At 40.1% G+C, this 18,848-nt stretch overlaps 1 protein-coding gene across 1 annotated transcript in view; it reads left to right on the top strand.

Annotated features, from left to right (window-relative positions):
- Positions 1-14,332: 14,332 nt before the first annotated feature.
- Positions 14,333-18,848, top strand: part of Acbd3 (acyl-CoA binding domain containing 3) — a 33,198-nt gene continuing 28,682 nt past the window's right edge. Inside the window, exon 1 of the mRNA XM_047521530.1 lies at positions 14,333-14,675. Within this exon, the coding sequence (XP_047377486.1) occupies positions 14,387-14,675 (289 nt within the window). The 5' untranslated portion in view covers positions 14,333-14,386. The remainder of the gene's footprint in view (positions 14,676-18,848) is intronic.

An 18,848-nucleotide genomic window follows, 5' to 3' on the forward strand; every position in this document is an offset into this window, starting at 1 on the left:
TAGAATTGTGGAGAAATCAAGCCATCCCCCCTTTGGGTATTCCAAAGAGATTGAATCTTGAGACAATAACAAATTTGGAAAGCAAACAGATATTCCCTGACTCTACCGTAGCCTGCCATCTGGTCAGCGTCCCCTCCTTCTTGCCATCTCTCAGCACCCCTAAAGGAGAACCCAGTTACCATTTAAAGTGTATAAGTGTGGCATTTAGCATATCCAAAATATTGTGCAATCATCACCTCCATCTGATTCCCAAATAATTCTGTCATCACTAAAGGAGACCCCATATATAAGCAGTTATTCCCCATTCCTCGCAGTTTGTGGCAACCACCAATTGGTGGGTTCTGTCTCTATAGATATGCCTATTCTGGATATTTCAAAGGATGCCATCATATAAGAGGAAACCTTTCGTGCCTGGCTTCTTTCACTTAGTACAGTATTTTCAAGGTTCATTCAATGTTGTGGTATATATATCAGTAGTTCATTCATTTTTATGGCTGAATAAAATTCTGAGGTGTGGATATCACCATTAGCCTGTTTTACAGATGAGTATACTGATGCTTTGGGGCTGGGGCCAGATAACTAAAGCCTGGTTATTCCATTTACTTAGTGGCTAAGACTGGGCTTGAACCCAGGTCTGTCTGACACTATAGATTACCTCCTCACCACAACAGTCCTCTCATATGCCCTCACTTCCTTCTCTGAACTCTGGTATTATACTCCTCCAGTATAGAGAGACAGTCTCTGGTCATTTGTGGTGTAGTGTATGCAAACCTTTGGCTTCCCGAAGAGCAGGACCATCACCCACACTTCTTTCCTCCCTTTGGCAACTGGACATAGAAGAGGTACACAGGAAATACGTTAGTTGGTACCTTGACCTTTTACATCTGATTCAATTAGAAACCAGCACAAGCAGAGGATTGGTTGGGTGAATTATGGTACATCCATAAGACAGAATGCTATGCAACCATTTAAAATGGTACTGTGAGCTTGGTGTGGTGGTACATGCCTGTATTCCCAACCACTCAGGAGGCCAAGGCAGGAGGATTGCAAGTTTGAGGCCAGTCGGGGTAACTAAGTGAAACTCTGTCTCAAAATGAAAAATAAAAAGTCAGGGATGTAGCTCATTGGTAGAGCACCTCTGGGCTCAATCCCCAATACTACAAAAAGGAAGGGAAAGAAAGGCACTATGAAGTAGCAGGGTTTGATTCTGGAACATTCTCTGAAAGCTCATGTGTTGAAGTCAATGCAGCAATTTTCAGAGGTGGGGCTTATAGGGGGTAATTGGATCATGAGGACACTAATCTCATCAGTGGATTAATCTATTTGATGGACTAATAACTTGAATGGACTACTGGGTGGCAATTGTAGGCAGGTGGGGTATAGTTGGAAGAAGTAGGTCACTGGAGGCATGATCTTGGGGTCTATATCTTGCCCTTGGTGTTCTCTCTCTCTCTCTCTCTCTCTCTCTCTCTCTCTCTCTCTCTCTCTCTCTTTCTCTCTCTCTCTCTCTCCTTCCCAGCTTCCATGAGCTGAGCAACTTTCCTCTGCCATGTCCTTCTACCATGATGTTCTGCCTTGGAGTCAGTCAACCATAGACTGAATCCTCTGAAAACATGAGCCAAAATAAACTTTTCCTCCTTTAAATATTTATGTCAGGTTATTTGGGTCACAGCCATGAAAAGTTGACACACATGGGAAAATGATACATTTTCTGAGAGAAACAAACTATACATTAAAACCATGGAAAAGAGCATTTTTCTTGAAGTAAAAAGATACACATGTACATATTCACAGAAAAATTTCTGAAGGGGTATCTTCCAAAATTTTGTGTTTATTTTTATTTAATTAATTTATTTATGAGTACTGGAAATTGAACCCAGAGGCATTCTTTCATGGAGTTACACCCCCAATCTTTTTTATTTTTTATTTTGAGACAGGGTCTCACCAAATTGCCCAGGCTAGCCTTGAACTTGAGATTCTCCTGCCTCAACTTCCTGCATCACTGGAATTATAGGCATGCACTTTGTTTATTTTAGAACATGAGATTATAGGTCATACTCATTTATTAGATTTGGGTAAAAATATTCTAAATAAACATTATTTTTTAAATCAGTCAATCAATGTGCGGTGTGGTGCTCCATGGACTGAGGCAGGAGGATCACAAGTTTGAGGCCAGCCTCAGTAACTTATTGAGAACCTATCTCAATATAAAAAAATAAAAAGAGCGGGGGTGTGTAGTTCAGTGAAAATGTGCCTCTGAGTTCAATCCCTGGCACCAAAAAACAAAACAAACAAACAAAAAAATCAGTGAATCAGATCAATTTGCCCCAGAAAAAAATTCCTAAAAGGTCACTCACTGCTCTATCTCCACGCCTCAGGGAAGGTCTTTCCATGGTTTTCATAGCTCTTACTAGGGCCTTGAGGATGTGTCTAGGACCAGGAGAATTCATCTTCTGATGGAAGGCCAGAATGGTGTAGCATCCAGGTGGGGAATGAAGCAAGGGGAGGGACTGATATCCTGAGTAGATCTGTGGGTGAACCGAGCACATTGGACTTTGGTTAAATATGGGCCCTTCCATCAGCTGGTGGTGACTTGGACCAATTCTCAGCTCCTCAGATTTCTTATCCATATAACATGAGCACTGTCTACTAGGCTCCTTCCAACTCTAACTCAAACCCTGACCTAGCTAGCTCTGGGGAAGGCATAGTTACTGACAAAGATTCTTTGCTTGGCCAAACTTTACTCAGGCTCCTAACACTTCTCCTAGGCCCATATGTGTTCTTCCTTATAAAATCCACTTTTAGCTAAGAACCTTGCTAAGTCAGTTTAACTAGAATCTTCCATCCTTGATGTCTGAACTCCCTTGATATCTGATCAAGTTCCTCATCCCCCACAATCCCTCAGGTAATGTCTGATCATCCTGGACTGTCTTCAGCCAGAAACCTGTTAGGTCAGTTTAGTCAGAATCCCCCTTTCCCCTAATAGTTCTTCTTAGTCATTTTCCATCCATTGATCCCTGTCCTGCTCGTTGGTTACAAATTCCCACTTGCCCCTGCTGTTTGGAATTGAGCCCTCTCTCACCCCCAGAGTAAGGCTGTGGTCTCTGTACCTGAAAACAGATGTCCTTACCAATCTTTTACAAGTGTCATTTAAAAATAGTTTTTTCATTACCCAGTACAACCACTTTCTGGGGTGTGGGCCCCCCGTCTTTCCCAGGTGTGCCTGATAATCCTCCTACATGGGTGAGTTCCGCATGCCTGTTTGCTATGCCCCGCCCCCCAAGGTCCAGAGTGCCTATTCCCTGGTTAAACAAACTGGCCTACACTGGCACAAAGGACATCTAGACCCAACAAAAAGAATTTATGGCTTTACACATACCATTATGGAAAGAGGATCCCTAAGATATTGTGAAATGAGAAAAGCAAATTGCCAAACAGGATGTATATACTAAAAGCCCATTTGTGCTGGGTGTGGTGGTTCATACCTGTAATCCCAGGGACTCAGGAAGTTGAGGTAGGAAGAGCACAAGTCCGAGGCCAGTCTCTGCAATTTAGCTATCTCTTTCTTAAAAATTAAAAAGGGCAGGGGATGTAGTACTGGGTTCAAGCTGCAGTAACAAAATAACAATGCAAAAAATTTTAAAGCCCATTTTTATGTTTTTAAAAAGGATTTATGAGGGCTGGGGATATAACTCAGTTGGTAGAATGCTTGCCTTGCAAGCATGAGGCCCTGGGTTCAATCCCCAACACCGCAAAAAAAAAAAAAAAAAAAAAAGGATTTATGCTGTCTAACATGTTTATATTTGCATGTGCATAGAAAAACTTTCAGGAAAAGATGCATAAAAACTCTTACTTCTGGGACGGGACAGGGGACTAGGGAATTACAGTGGTGGACCTGAATTTTACTTTCTAGTCTTATACATTTCTTTGAGTGGTATGTGAATTTTTTTAACCTCCACTATATGTTATTTTGTGGTTAATTAATAAGTAAATACATTAAAAAGAAGATAATTAAAAATAAAAGATATTCCCTAATTCATTAGTAACATTAATATTTATATGCTTAATTATTCTATTATAGCTATGAAATATATTTTACATTTCTTAAAATATGATATATTCACTACATACTTAATATTAAGGATTAATAAATAAAATTCATAAGAGGTCAAAAGAAGAAAATATTGTCTCACATCACAGTCTGGCTCTTGCCTGCTGGTCTGTTCTCTGAGGTTCTGTCTATTCTGCATCCTCACTGAATAGCAACCAGAACACTGCTTTCCCGACGGCTTTAAAAACATTGCTCTTACATATTTAAAGAATATTTTTAAAGTTTTTTTTATTTAGAAAGGCAATGTTTATTGTGTTATGTTTGAAAGTGACGGAGAACTGTAAAACAAAAACATTAAAATCTCCTGAAATCCCATCCCTCAGAGAATATTGCATTTTGAGTTGTCAGAGAACTTCCTTCAAGTGTTTTTTTCTCATAATAAACAGACATTTGTAAATGAGTCATAATTAGGATTATGCTATATACAATGTTAAGGTTCTGATTTTATTACTATTTTCCTTGCCAATAAATATCCCTTGAAAACATTATCGGTAAAGACATGGCAGCATTCTCTCCGTTACACACACATATGAAAAGCATTCCCCTCCTGATGGGTGTTTAGGTTGTTTTAGGATCATAACTTTTCATTTTGCTATTGCACATGATGCTGCAGTGAACAACAGGATGGCATTTGTGAATAAGTTGGCAGGATAGGCAGGGCCCATGGTAGTGGGTGGGGTAGACAGAAAAGGATGGGGGAATGTTGCTTTTAGCAACTAGATGTAGTAACTCACGCCTGCAGCCTGCAGTGCCAACTACTGGATAAGCTGAGGCAGGAGGATCCCTTGAGCCTAGGAGTTTGAGGCCAGCTTGGGCAACATAGAGAGATTCTATCTGATTAAAAGAGAAGAAAAAAAATGTTGTCTTTGAAAAAATGAATAGATGTAGCCTGGTACACAGGTCTATGCTCTGGGGGAGGGAGTAGCAGGTCTGCATTCTTGGTGCTTAATATAAGTTCCTTTATAATTGAGGCTTTATTTGATTATCACCTTCATATCTTTCTCAGCCTGGAATCCTGCTGTCTGACACCTGGGAAACCAACACCCTTGGCCCAGCTCTGGGGCTTGCACACCACATTTTCCTGGGTGTCAGAACTTCCTGCTGTTTGAAGATATGCAGTGACAGAGGAAAGCTTCTGACTTTAGTTACTGCCTCACCTGGCCCCAGTATTCTCAAAGGGTACAGGCATTCCTGCTTTGCCCAGCCCTGGGACAGCATAATTTGGTGGCTGATGGATGGGGCAGAAACTCTAGATATTTGGCAGTGCATGGGTCCATTCTACCATCTCAGGTATGGTTGGACAGTAATGGAGACTAAAACATAGTCTGTAATGACCTGAACAGAGAACCTGCATTTCACAAATAAGCACAATGAATTTGTACATAGTTTTAACTTACATTAAAATTTCCATGGGCTGAAGTTGTGGCTTAGTGGTAGAGTGCTTGCCTGGCATGTGGAAGGCCCTAGGTTCAATTCTCAGCACAACATATAACATAAATAAATAAAATAAAAGATCCGTTGACCATTAAAAAATATTTTTTAAAAAATTTCCTGAAAAGCCAGGGGTTGCGCCATATGCCTGTAATCCCAGTGACTCGGGGGTCTGAAACAGGAGGATCACAAGTTCAAGACCAGCCTCAGCAACTTAGTGAGGCCCTTGGCAACTTAAATAGATTCTGTTTCAAACTAAAACATTTTTCTTTTTAAAAAGGGCTGGGCTGGGGATGTAGCTCAGTGGTAAAGGGTCCTTGTGTTAAATTCCCAGTACCACAAAAAAAAAAAAAAAATCCAGGAAAGTGTCTGCTATATAAACTGATTTTTTTCTTAAGGGTTGTTCAAAATTCGCAAGATCATGTTGCTAGACTGGGGATGTAGTTCAATGGTAGAAGGCTGGTCTAGCATGCATGAAGCCCCAAATTTGATTCTCAGCACCAAAATAACAACAATAATAATAAAATAAAATCTAAAACCAAGAAGCAACACCTCACCTACAGAGATACCGCTCGTCACTATCTGTCTGCATCTGTAGCAGATGTTTGGGTGGTTCCATGGAAAGAGGCTCAAGCATCTGACCTCTTCATTATTGTGGCAGGATTCATGCTCAAATGTTCAGTTTTGCTCATTGTTTTCTCTGTATTTACCCTTTATATTTCAATTAGGACATTTCCAAATTCTCTATGTTGTTTGTTCTATTAATTTCCTCCAGGTAGTAAAACAGAAACTTAAGAATAATCAGATGAAAAACCTTTGTGTCTTAAAGGGCTAAGATCTCAAAGTATACTGAGCAGAGACTACCCCATAGTCCCTGCACCTGGAATATGTGGAAGGCACTCAAACATTTGTGGAATGAATAACTTCACTAGGACAATCTTTTGGGGAAGTTAATACCAGCCCCTTGCTCTGTCCTGTGCATATAGTAAGGGATCAATAAATATTTCTTAAATGAATGTATGAAAATGGTTGTGCTTTGGACAGAAGAAGGCTGCAAAAATTATGCTTAAGATAATTTTGTCACTCAAGCTGCTCTTTGGCAATTGGGAGAGCATTTGAGGGGTTGGTGTAGTTAACTTAATTCAATAAATAGTTTGGGAGGAAATGAAGATAAGGAAGAAATGCTTCTGTATTTCCATATTTTTTCATCCACTGAACAAATGTTTGTTCAGTATCTACCATATGTCAGGTGCCAGGAGGCATAGCTGCCATAGTAGTAACAGGCTTTGGAAAAAGATGAAAAAACACAGTAAAGTATATAATAGAAAGATTAAAAAAAATTAGCCATTATCCCATCAATCCTAGACTACCCCTCAGTGACATTTAAAATATAATGCACAAGAAGCCAAGCATGGTAGGCCACACCTGTGATCCCAGTGACTCCTGAAACTGCTGCAGGAGGGATTGCAAGTTCAGGGCCAGCCTCAGCAAATAAGGGAGGCCCTAAACAATTTAGCAAGAACCTGTCTCAAAAAATAAAGGGCTGGCTGGGTGTGGTGGTTCAGGTCTATAATCCCAGCGGTTTAGGAGGCTGAAGCAGGAGGATAGAAAGTTCAAAGCCAGTCTCAGCAACTTAGGCCCCCTAAGCAACTCAGGGAGATCCTGTCTCTAAATAAAATATAAAAAAGGGCTGGGGATGTGTGTTAAGTGCCCCTAGGTGCAATCCCTGTACAAACATTAGAAAATAAAACAAACAAAATAACATGTACCCTAGTGAGCCTTATATGTGAGAGGGTACATTCTAAGACCCTCCAGCAGATGTCTGAAACCATAGCTAATACTAAACTCTGCATATACTTTTTTTTCCTACACAGACATACCTGTGATACAATTTACCTTATAAGTTAAATACAGAAAGAGATTACAATAACTAATGATAAAAGTAGAACAATTATAACTGTATTTTGCTATTAAAGTGATGTGAATGTGGTCCCTCTCACTCTCTCTCAAAATCTTATTGTGGTTTAGTCACCCTTCTTATGATGATATGAGGTGATACAATGCATATGTGAGGAGATGAAGTGAGATGAGTGATGTAGGTGGCATTGTGAGGTCATGTTAAGCTACTATGTAAGTGTTGCTTGGACCCAAGCACCACTATATAGTGACAGTCAATTTGATAACTGAGATGGCTACTAAGTGATCAACAGCGAGTGATTCATATCCTGGGCAGGATGGAGTGGGATGGCATGAGAATTCATGCTACTCAGAATGGCAAGCAATTTCAAACTCTTGAATTATTTTTAGAATCTTCCATTTAATATTTTCAAATTATTATTGACCATGGGCAACTGAAACCACAGAAAGTGAAACTGTGGATGAGGGGGACTGAATGTGTAAGATTAGAAAATTCAAACACTACAGAAACAGAATGAAAGGCTAGTTGCCCACATCTATTCCATATGTTTCTATTTTTAAAAATCTATATAAGTATTTTAATCCAAAAGAGTCATACTGTAAACATGGTCTTGTGCCTTCTTTTTGTAACATTAATATATTTTTGAGATCTTTCCATATTGGGACATTCTTATTAACAGCCATTAGAATTGCACATTCAGTGCCATAATGTATGTCACTTGTCTCTTAGTAATAGGCAGTCGACAGTGTGTATATTTTTCGTCTATATCTTTATTTTTTTGGTACTGGAAATTGAATCCAGGGGTACTCCACTATGGAGCTATATTCCCAGCCCTTTTTTTTTGGGGGGGGGCACCAGGGATTGAACTCAGGGGCATTTGATTACTGAGCCATATCCCCAGTCCTATTTTGTATCTTATTTAGAGACAGGGTCTCACTGAGTTGCTTAGCACCTTGCTTTTGCTGAGGCTAGCTTTGAACTCACGATCCTCCTGCCTCAGCCTCCTGAGTCGCTGGGATTACAGGCCTACACTACCAGGCCCTGCCATTCTCAGTCCTTTTTATTTTTTTATTTTGAGACAGTCTCACTAAGTTGCTTAGGGCCTCGTCAAGTTGCTGAGGCTGGCCTCAAACTTGTGACCCTCCTTTCTCTGTCTCCTGAGTCATTGAGATTACAGGCATGTGTGCCTACACGTTGGCACACTTTTGAGAGCTCTCTGTATCCCTTGCCAAGAGACCGGTTTTGTCTTCTCCTCTGACCAGCCCCAGGCAAAGAGGGGTGGGAGGGTGGGGGCTTTGTCTCTCAAACAGCGACCTCCTCTGGGCTGGGACAGGAAAGCACCCCATTAGGAAATAATGGCATTCATAGTACCTGTGTTAACAGAAGCTCTTTGGTGGCAGAATTCTACAAGTTTCTTTTTCTTTATATTTTTCTATGTTGATGGTCACCCATGGACCAAGAAGTGGGCCTTCACCAGCCATCAAACTGACTTCCTTGTCTTCAGAAATGTGAGAAATAAATTTCTGTTATTTATAAGCCACACAGTCTATGGTATTTGATTACAGCACACAGAGTAAGACAAGTGGCCGGGCAGGTAACAATATAAATTGATACAGTCCAAATCTACTTATCTTTTGACATGGAACACATACAGGTCCATGACATATAAACAGTGTCTGTCACTGCCCTATCCAGTGCTCTGACTTGGTTTTACTTATTGGACCATGACGTCTTGAGGTTGGACAGTACAGCCACTTACCTTTGTATTCCCTTCAGTATCCGGTAAACAAGTCAGTCTCTAAATGTATGTTGAGCTGAACTGATGTTTTATGTAACTGATGTAATTTTGCCTTCATTCATTTAACAAAACACTCTGAGTGCCTACTTCATATCCCATCCTGGGCTTGGGACTATGGGGAGTACAGAGAAATTGCCTTTGTACACCAGATGCTTATGGTCAAGGAGCATAACCTAATTTTCACTACTAAAGTGTTCTGCATTACTAAATAACTGCAAAATTTTACTGAGTACTAATTATTGATACATGAGATAAAGCAGGAAACAAAAAATTTAACTCAGTTCCTATCTGGTGACCTAACAATGTTTAGCAAGGAAGATGAAAATATGTGGACAGAACAAGGTAAAAATTGGTTTAGGGAAGAAATGTTAGGAAATATTTCAGAAATGGTAACACTTCAGATGGAAAATCATTGAATAGAACACCATATATATAGGCTTTCTATCACTGCGATAAAATACTTGAGATACATCATTTTAAAGAGAGGAACAGCTGATTTTGGCTCATGGTTTGGTCCATGGTTGGTTGGCTGTTGTTCTGGGTATGTGGCAAAGCACAGAATCACAGGGAGAGTGCATAGTGGAGTAAAGTTGCTTTAGCTCATGGTGGCCAGGAAGCAAAGAGAGGGTCAGGAAGGGGCCAGGATTCCAATATCCCTCTTCAAGGCACATCCCCAATTAGCTAACTTCCTTCCACTAGACCTCTTCTCATAAAAATTCTGTCACTTCTCAATAGTACCATGAGATGGGGACCAAATCTTTAACATATTTGCCTTTGGGGAACATTTAAGTTCAAGCAACTGAAATTTACAGTGAAGATGGTTGATTTAAAATACGCACCTTTGTACAAGAACAAACATGGAGAAGATATTTGAGTTTTGTTTTGTTGGGGTACTGGGGGTTGAACCTAGTGGGCACTCTACCACTGTGCTATATCCCCAGTCCTTAATTTTTGATACAGGGTCTTGCTAAGTTGCCGAGGGTGGCCTATAACTTGCAATCGCCTACCTCTAGCTCCACAGGTTGCTGGGATTACAGGCATGTGCCAGCATGCCTGGCTTTGAGAAGATATTTGAAAAGTTTCAGAAAATATGCCTTCTTTTTTTTTTTTTTTTTTTGAAGCTGGGAATTGAACCCAGGGCCTGTGCTTGCAAAGCAAGCACCCTACCAACTAAGCTAAATCCCCAGCACTGAAAATATGCCTTTTTAACAAATTAAAAAAATGAACTAGCCCCACTTAAAAAGTGAAAACAATAAATAAAAGTATTACAAAAAAAAAAAGGAAAAAAAGGAAAAAAAAAAAAGGAAAAGAAAATATGCCCTTTTGGCAATTCTCTGAGCATCCTTACATATGAAAAACAGATAAGGAAAAGCAGGGCTGTTTATGTAAAGTCAGATTCTATTGTGACACATGTCTTTTCCAATAGACATTTTTATAAAGTCTTTGGGGAGGGATTACAAATGAGGTGATGAATATGCTTGCTATGTTGATTGTGGTGACAGTTTTATAATCATATTCATATGTCAAAATCTAAATTACAAACACTAGTATTTGCATTTTATTATATACAAATTATATCACAATAAGATTGTGAGGAAAAAAGTTTGCTAGACTTTCTATTCAAACTGTGATCTGTAGACAGCAGCATCAGCATTGCCAGATTATTAGAAATGTGGGTTCTCTGGGTCTAGGGTTATGGTATGATGGCAGAGCACGTGCCTAGCAAGTGTGAGCAACTGGGTTTGATTTTCAGCACCATATAAACAAACAGATATTGTGTCCATCTACAACTAAAAATAATGAAATAAAAAAAAAAAAAAGAAATGTGGGTTCTCTAGAGCTAGGAGTGTGGCTCAGTGATAAGAGTGCTTGCCTAGCATGCGTAAGGCCGTAGCTTCCATCCCCAGCAGCACCCAGAAAGAAAGAAAGGTTGATTCCTGGGCCTCCCTGCACACTTACTGGGTCAGAATCTGTAGTTTAACAACTTTCAGGTGATTCTCACATTAAAGTTTCACCTCTTCTTATAGTGAATGTCTGGAACTCATCTCTCATAATGAATTGTTAAAAGGAAGTTGTATTGTTTAGGCCTTTTTTGGTCACTCTTAAGAGCAACAATCTTAGAGATGGTCCTTGCTGGTTCTATTAGGAAGAGATTTAGCTGTTAAGTATGAAGGATGTTTGGGTTTTTCAGTAACATTTGTTAAGTTCCGAACAGTCAAAAAATATCAATGGTGATTAATTTCCTATCATACTTTACCTCTCTAGACGTATTCTATAAGTTTTAATATTTGTTCTTTAAATTAACTTTTTTTGCTGGGCTTGGTGGTACACACCTGAAGTCTTAGTAGCTTGGGGAGGTAAAGTGCCTTTGGGTTCAATCTCTGGTACCTACCACCAAATTAACTTCTTTTTCTGATTACAAAAGAAATGCTAAAATTTTTTTTTTTTTTTTTTTTGGGTGCTGGGGATTGAACCCAGGGCCTTGTGCTTACAAGGCAAGCACTCTACCGACTGAGCTATCTCCCCAGTCCCTAAAATTTTTTTAAATAAAAAAGAAATGTTGGACTGGGGTTGTAGCTCAGTGGTAGAGCACTCCCCTAGTATATGTGAGGCACTGGGCTCGATTCTCAGCACCACATATAAATAATTAAGTAAAAAAACAAAGGTCCAACAACAATTTAAGAAAATTTAAAAAAAGAAATGCTAATTGTGGAAAACAATCTATAATTCCATGAAGCAGAGTTATATTTACCCATTTCATTATTACCTGCAACAGTTACTGAATACTAAAGGTAGGATGATGAGTTAGATACAACCCAGAGAATATATTTAATGACTTTTTGGAGGTTGGGTCTTGTAATATGTATATTTTAAAACTATTTTAAGCTAGATATAAACATCCAAGCTAAGTAGAAAGAATCCAGGTACTGGAGTTAGAAATAATCTTGAGTCTTTTACAAGTGGGTTTATCATGAAGTTAATGAAGTTCAAGTTTTAGGGCTCTGCATTTGCATAGACTCCTTCCAAGGTCCCAGAGGGGCCCTAGAGTACATACATATGGTATAAAATTACTGTAAAATCTTTGAGAATAATATATTTAAGACCACTCACTGTCTTTTTATTTCTGATTTCCCTTCATCACACTTTTCCTCTGAGTTAGGAATGGTCATCAACTTTTAGGGATCTGGCTAAGGGGACAATGATTTAATAAGGTATATATCTTGGGTTTTAGTAGCATGCATTTAAGTGGTTTGCACAAATAGTTAAATCATCGCTCACTGTAGGTGTAGGAATGGCTTTCTGAAATACATCTATTACCCATTCTGCCAATTCAATTAGTACCATGTCACAAAAGTGCAGGGCAAAAGGGCAGAAGCACTATAGTGCCTGGCACAGTAAGTACATAGGTAGTGAAGGAGAAACAAAGATTGAAAGAAAAGGAGAATCTAGTCCACAGAGAAGTTTTCCAATCATCAGGAGTGAAAAATTTTAAGTAGAGGGATCAATTCTCTCAGTGTTACATCAAAATGCAAGTTCTCATTGATCAGTAATCTACTAAATAATGTCATATATACAATTATAAATGCACCATACTTATTTTGGTTTTATGGGAATCATGCAAAAGAGAATATATTAGAATTCCTATTGTCTGTATGTGAAGTTATGTGTCTTATTCATTCTAATGGATCAAATTGTCTGAACATAGCAGACAAATCTAGTTCTGAAAAAACTCTCTGGGGCTCCAGTAAACATTGCACACAAGCTGGGTTCCGTGGCACATGCCTATAACCCCAGTGGCTTGGGAGGCTGAGGCAGAAGGATCATAAGTTCAAAGCCAGCCTCAACCATTAAAGGCCCCAAGCAACTTAGGGAGACCCTGTTTCAAAATGAAATGTAAAGGGCTGGGGATGGGGATGTGGTTCAGTGGCTAAGCGTGTGTTCAATCCCCAGTACCAAAACAAAACAAAGCAACAACAAAAAATACCCACACACAAAATTGCCATTGAAACTGCCAAATGATCCTTAAGATCTTATAGTTTATGTATTAGAGAAATTTAAGGTTTCCCCAAATTTGACAATAATTCTAAAAAAGTACATAAGAATTGTGAAGCTTAAACAATAAAAAATTAGCCATGCCAATTTTTTGTAATATCTTCATAGAAAATATTACAAAATAATCATAAGAAAAAGATGATCAAAAGTATGCAGTCCCCCTCCAAAAAAAAGTAAGAAAAATGATCATAAATGGTGCCCCAAAAGTCTAGAAACAGGTGATACGTCAAGGACATCTTTGATCTTTAAAAACAATGATTATTTTGGGGCTCTCAGACACCTAGTATCAGGCAGTTAAAATATGGTTATGTGTGATCTGTGGATCTTGTTAATTTAAAAATGTCATTTGTGAATTCTTTCATTCCAAACATATTCACTTTCCTATCCTCCTGTTCCTATTGTTTTGTACTCTTTTTTTTCCCAGTAAGGGTCCCACAAATTACGTGAGGTTCAGTTCCTGCAAAACCAGGAGCTCCATCTATCTACAACCAACCCAGAGAAGCCACTGAATTTCTCAGCAGTTCTGTTTCCTCTTAAAAGAAAAAAAAAAAAGTTTTTTGCCTTGCATTTCCTCAGTTTCTGTGACGATCAAATAAAACTGGTGGGCAAAAATAACTCTGCCAACCACATAATCCCCTACAAAAAGTGAAGGGCGCCCTGGCGGGTGGGGCGCCTAGCTACACAGTCACACTCTCTGCACTGACCCTCACGCTGGGCTTGTCTGACCCCGCCCCTGCTGAACCGTGAATAGCCGCTGAACCCAACGGGGAGACTCGGCGGGGGGCGTTGGGGTGTAGCAGCCACCCACCAGGAAGAGCTGGAATCAGAGTGCCCGGGTGATGGCAGGGAGGGGCGGCGAAGAGCAGTCGGACCTGAGGCGATGGCGGGTGGTCGCGGAGGGGGCGTGATCGACGGTTCCGGAGGGGGCGGGGCATTAGGCTTCAGCCCCTCACGGGGAGCTCTGGAGTCTCCTTAGCACCGGAAGTTCCGGTGTCGGCAAGCGGAGGTCAGAGGTCAGCAGGAAGTCGATACGTGGCCGCCGCCTGTCCCCGCCGAGGAGGCGCAGCAGCCGGAGATGGCGGCGGTGCTGAACGCAGAGCGACTTGAGGTGTCGGTCGACGGCCTCACGCTAAGTCCAGATCCGGAGGAGCGGCCCACTGCGGAGGGCGCACCGCTGCTGCCGCCGCCGCCACTGCCGCCACCCTCGCCGCCTGGGTCCGGCCGGGGCTCGGGCGCCGCCGGTGAGCAGCCGGAGCCCGGGGAGGCGGCGGCTGGGGGCGCGGCGGAGGAGGCGCGGCGGCTGGAGCAGCGCTGGGGCTTCGGCCTGGAGGAGCTGTATGGCCTGGCTCTGCGCTTCTTCAGAGGTGAGCCGCGCCGCCCCCACTCCCGCCGCCTCTGCCCGGCACCGGGAGCCAGGGCTGTGGTCCCCAGGGAGACCGGACCAGTCTCATTCCTACCACCCGTGGTAGGCCCGGTGACCCGAGCAGGGCTCCGTCCTTGGGGGTACCCGAAGTTTGTCACTATCAGCTTGGACCAGGTCACACCCCTGAGGGGCCTGGAACCGTGCTTTAGCAGTCGAGTCCCGCCTCCCCTAGGTTACCGGGGCATTTTACCTGATTTAGCGTCTCCGGTTTCCATGAGCCAGGATAGAAGAATGAGACCTCTCTCCCAGAGGATCCTATTCTGGGATTGCTTTTTTTTTTTTTTTTTTTTTTTAGCCGACGTTTTCCTTTTCCTGTTTCCCATGGTTTGTCACATAGGACTCCACCGGCTTTTACCCTTTTCCTATAGTGGGAGAAATTTTTCAATTGGTCCCACACACATACCTCTTCCAGCCTTTTGGGGGAACTATAGGACATGGTCCCCTGGCAGTATTGATGTAGGAGAGGAAAAATTAAAGTGTTAAGCTCTTTCATGATTTCCAGCTTGTCAGATTCCGAAGAGATGTCCACTATGTTCTAGTAGGTTCTAAATGGTTAAAATTTTATCCTGTAACCAGTGTGGAAGAGTGAATTCTCAGTAAAGCCTTAAAGTACCCTCAGTGCCTCTCGTATAATTAATTGTGAAATGTCTCTTGTTTTAGAACAAGATTGTGTTGTGCAGTGTTTTATTTATTTATTTAAAGTGGGTGATTCACTTAGTCAGATGGTGGAGACCCATCAATAGTTTTGTCAGTAGGAAAGAGTGATGACTGTTAGTTTGATCCTTAAAGATATTTATGCCTTGGTTGCAGGGCAGAGAGAGAAATCAAATGAAACTTTTAAAATGTGGTTGCTAGGTTCTACGTACATTCCAGAACAGCATATTTATGACAGTTTTCCCAGAGGGAGTACCTTTCAAAGTACACATTTTACCACCTGAAGTTGAATAGTTCACCTTAGTGATACATGTTAAAGATATATATTTTCTCTCAAAATAACTTTAATTTTGCAAACTAGTAAAGATTTATCTTTTATAAATCTTCAGAAGGTTTGATCATTCCACATTTTTTTATTAAAAAGTTTACCCTTGAACTATTCTTTGTCCTTATACAATGAATTTAGCATTCATGTACTGGCTAGCTTGGGGAATTGGTAATGGCTAATGGATTTTGGATCACTTGACCCCTTAGGTCATTGACTTGAATTTAGCGTTTGCTGTGGTATGATATATTACCACGTATATACAAATCTAGTGGTTCTGTACAATTCATGAAATGGATGTATCTTAAAATTTTATTCTTGGAATTTATTTTTCCAATCAAGTATATTGTAGCAGAGACTAAGAGTAGAAAGGAATCAACTTTTATTTGCTTTTGCTACATGACTAACAACAAAATGGGTAATTTCATCTTTTTAGCCCGTCTTATTTAGAAATAGTAGTAACATCTACTTTGAAAGATTGAAATACTGTATATGGTACAGTAAATTTAGCATTGCCTCGAGAGTCAGGAACCTCTGGATTCTAGTTCCTTGTAAACTCTTAGACATTAACTTTGTCAGACCTAGTTTCATATTTATAAAGGGATCTGGATTAGATGAAGTTTGATATCTCAGATTTAAGCTTTAGTGTTCTAAACCTAACATTTTATTGAGTGGTAGAAACCCTAGGGGAATCCATAGTGTGGGGAACTTAGTTATCAGTCATCTTAGTGACAAAAGCTTCCTTGATTAGATATGGTTCACTCATTTCTTAAGTTTTCAAAGCAGTATCCAAGTACTTAAAAAGAGAAGTAGCTGTTTAGCAATTAAAAGCTACCTTTCTGCATGGATCATTACATCAGATGACAGTATATGAGATGCTAATTGATTAAAAAAGGAAGAATGTAAAAGTAATCAGAAGAATTATGAAAGTGTGGTGAACCAATTAGTGCTGCCTTTGTTTTAATGAATTTTTTTTTCTAGCAGAATACTTGGTATGTTTGCAAGGTCTTCCAATGTATTACTGTTTTATAGTTTTGTACTAGTACCTGATAAAAATTAAAGATCACATTTTATATTCTGTGGAATAATTGTGAATCTTGAAAGCATGAATATAATTTTCCATCGAAAATAATTTGGATTGGGAATCAGGAACCCTGTTTCTAGTTCTAATATTGTCACAGTGGTCATAGATCAATGATTAAGTTTATATGTCAACTACTCTCTTAATTTGGTCAAGGTAAAAAGTTAAATAATATAGTCTGGGGTGTAGCTCAGTGCATTTGCCTAGCATGTGTGAAGACCTGGGTTTTATCCCCAGCACTAAACAGAAGAAAAAAACAAGTGAAGGGCTGGGTATATAGCTCAGTTGGTAGAATACCTGCCTCACATGCAGAAGGCCCTGGGTTCAATCCCCAGCACCACAAAAACAAAAAACAAGTGAAATAATGGGTGGAAGTACGGGTAAATGTAAGTTAGTATTTTACCATCTAAATTGTAGGCATTATTGCATCCTTATTATGTATAATATTTTAAGTTAGGTTACAACTGTAAATGAATAATACATTCCTTTTTTGCTATAAGGACCTATGAGTCCAAAGAGGAGTTAAAGACTCAGTGACAACAGTGTGAAAGATTGAGGGAGTGGTGCCATTTCATTAAGTTGGTAAGGCCAGAAACCCTGAATGGGCAAGGCATGTATGTCTGGGAAGTGGCACATAGGAAGTAGTTTGGAGAGAGCTAGCTTAAAAGGTAAGTTTAATTGTGATCCTAATAGGAGTTGAATGCCATTGTAAATAATTTGTCCTTTTTGTCAGCATATGGTGAAGAACCACTGAAAGTTTTTAAAGGGAGCAACAGAGTTGGCCTAATTCAATTTTAACAAAACTAAGTTGGGTTTTCTTTTCTTGTTAAAGACCCAGGGGAACCCAGAGCATATAGCCTTTATACTTCTTGGATGAAGTTTGGGTTTTTAGAGTTCTTGTGAAGGGGTGGATTTTTCTTTTTCTAATACTTTATTGCCACATTACATTAAGTTGTTAGATTGGTTGCATTAACTTAAAATTCCAAACTAATGATTTCCAATATGTTGAGCAGATGTTCACTATGGTGAAAGCAGTATACATGCTGTTTTGTTTAATTTTCCTATGCCCTTTTGTGAAGGTGTAATTCCCGTTTCTTGCATGAGGAACCTGTCTGGGCCATTCATTCAGTGGGTATTAATTTGGCACTGGGGATTGCACCCTGGGGTCCTTCACCACTGAGCTACATCCCCAGCCATTTTAAAAATTTAATTTTAGGGACTGTGTGGCTCAGTGCCTAGCATGTGTGAGGCACTGGGTTTGATTCTCAGCACTGCATATAAATAAATTAAAATAAAGGTTTGTCCATAACTAAGAAAAAATGTTTTTAAATTAATTCTAATTTTTTTTTAAGTGGGGCAGGGGGGGTGGACAGGAGAATAAACCCAAGGGCATACTACTGAGCCACATCCCCGGCCCTTTTAAACCCCTTTACTTTGAATGTTTCCCTTAGTTGCTGTGGGCTTTCTTTCCTAAGTTGCTGAGCTGGGCTCAAACTTGTTATTCTTCTGTCTCAGTCTCCCTAGTATCTGAGATGACAGGCATGTGCCACCACACCAGGCTCAGTTTTTATTTGTTTAAGAGAGGAGTTTGGTTCTCAGTCTGTTCGATTTCAAAGAGTTCTTTGCACCACAGGAGATAAAAACAAACAGGAGCTCTGTTTTTTGGTGAAGAGAATATTTAAAACAACCTAGCTAATTAGATGCCTTATCACATTTTGGAACTTCTTCAGTGTATTTTCAGGAAAATATAAAGGACTAATGGAAAGATCCAAGTTGGTTTTCTAAACATGATCATATTCTAGAACGGCTCAGATGTCTGTAAAATAAGCGTGAGGGAATTCCTAAATAACATTGCTTTTGGCTTTGAAAATTTGAATGCATTGAGGGAGAAATCCTAAAGGACTTAAGTAAATGTGCCCATCAGAAACGAGTCCTGCCTCAGCCTCCCAGGTCTTTGGGATTATAGGCAGGCATTCTGGGCACCAAATTTCCTCAGTGAACAACATGTATAGGAAAAAAGTGGTGGAAAAGTTGTAATCTTATTTGAAACCTTA

This window comes from Sciurus carolinensis, chromosome 12 (assembly GCF_902686445.1).
Source record: "Sciurus carolinensis chromosome 12, mSciCar1.2, whole genome shotgun sequence".
Taxonomy (NCBI): Eukaryota; Metazoa; Chordata; class Mammalia; order Rodentia; family Sciuridae; genus Sciurus; species Sciurus carolinensis.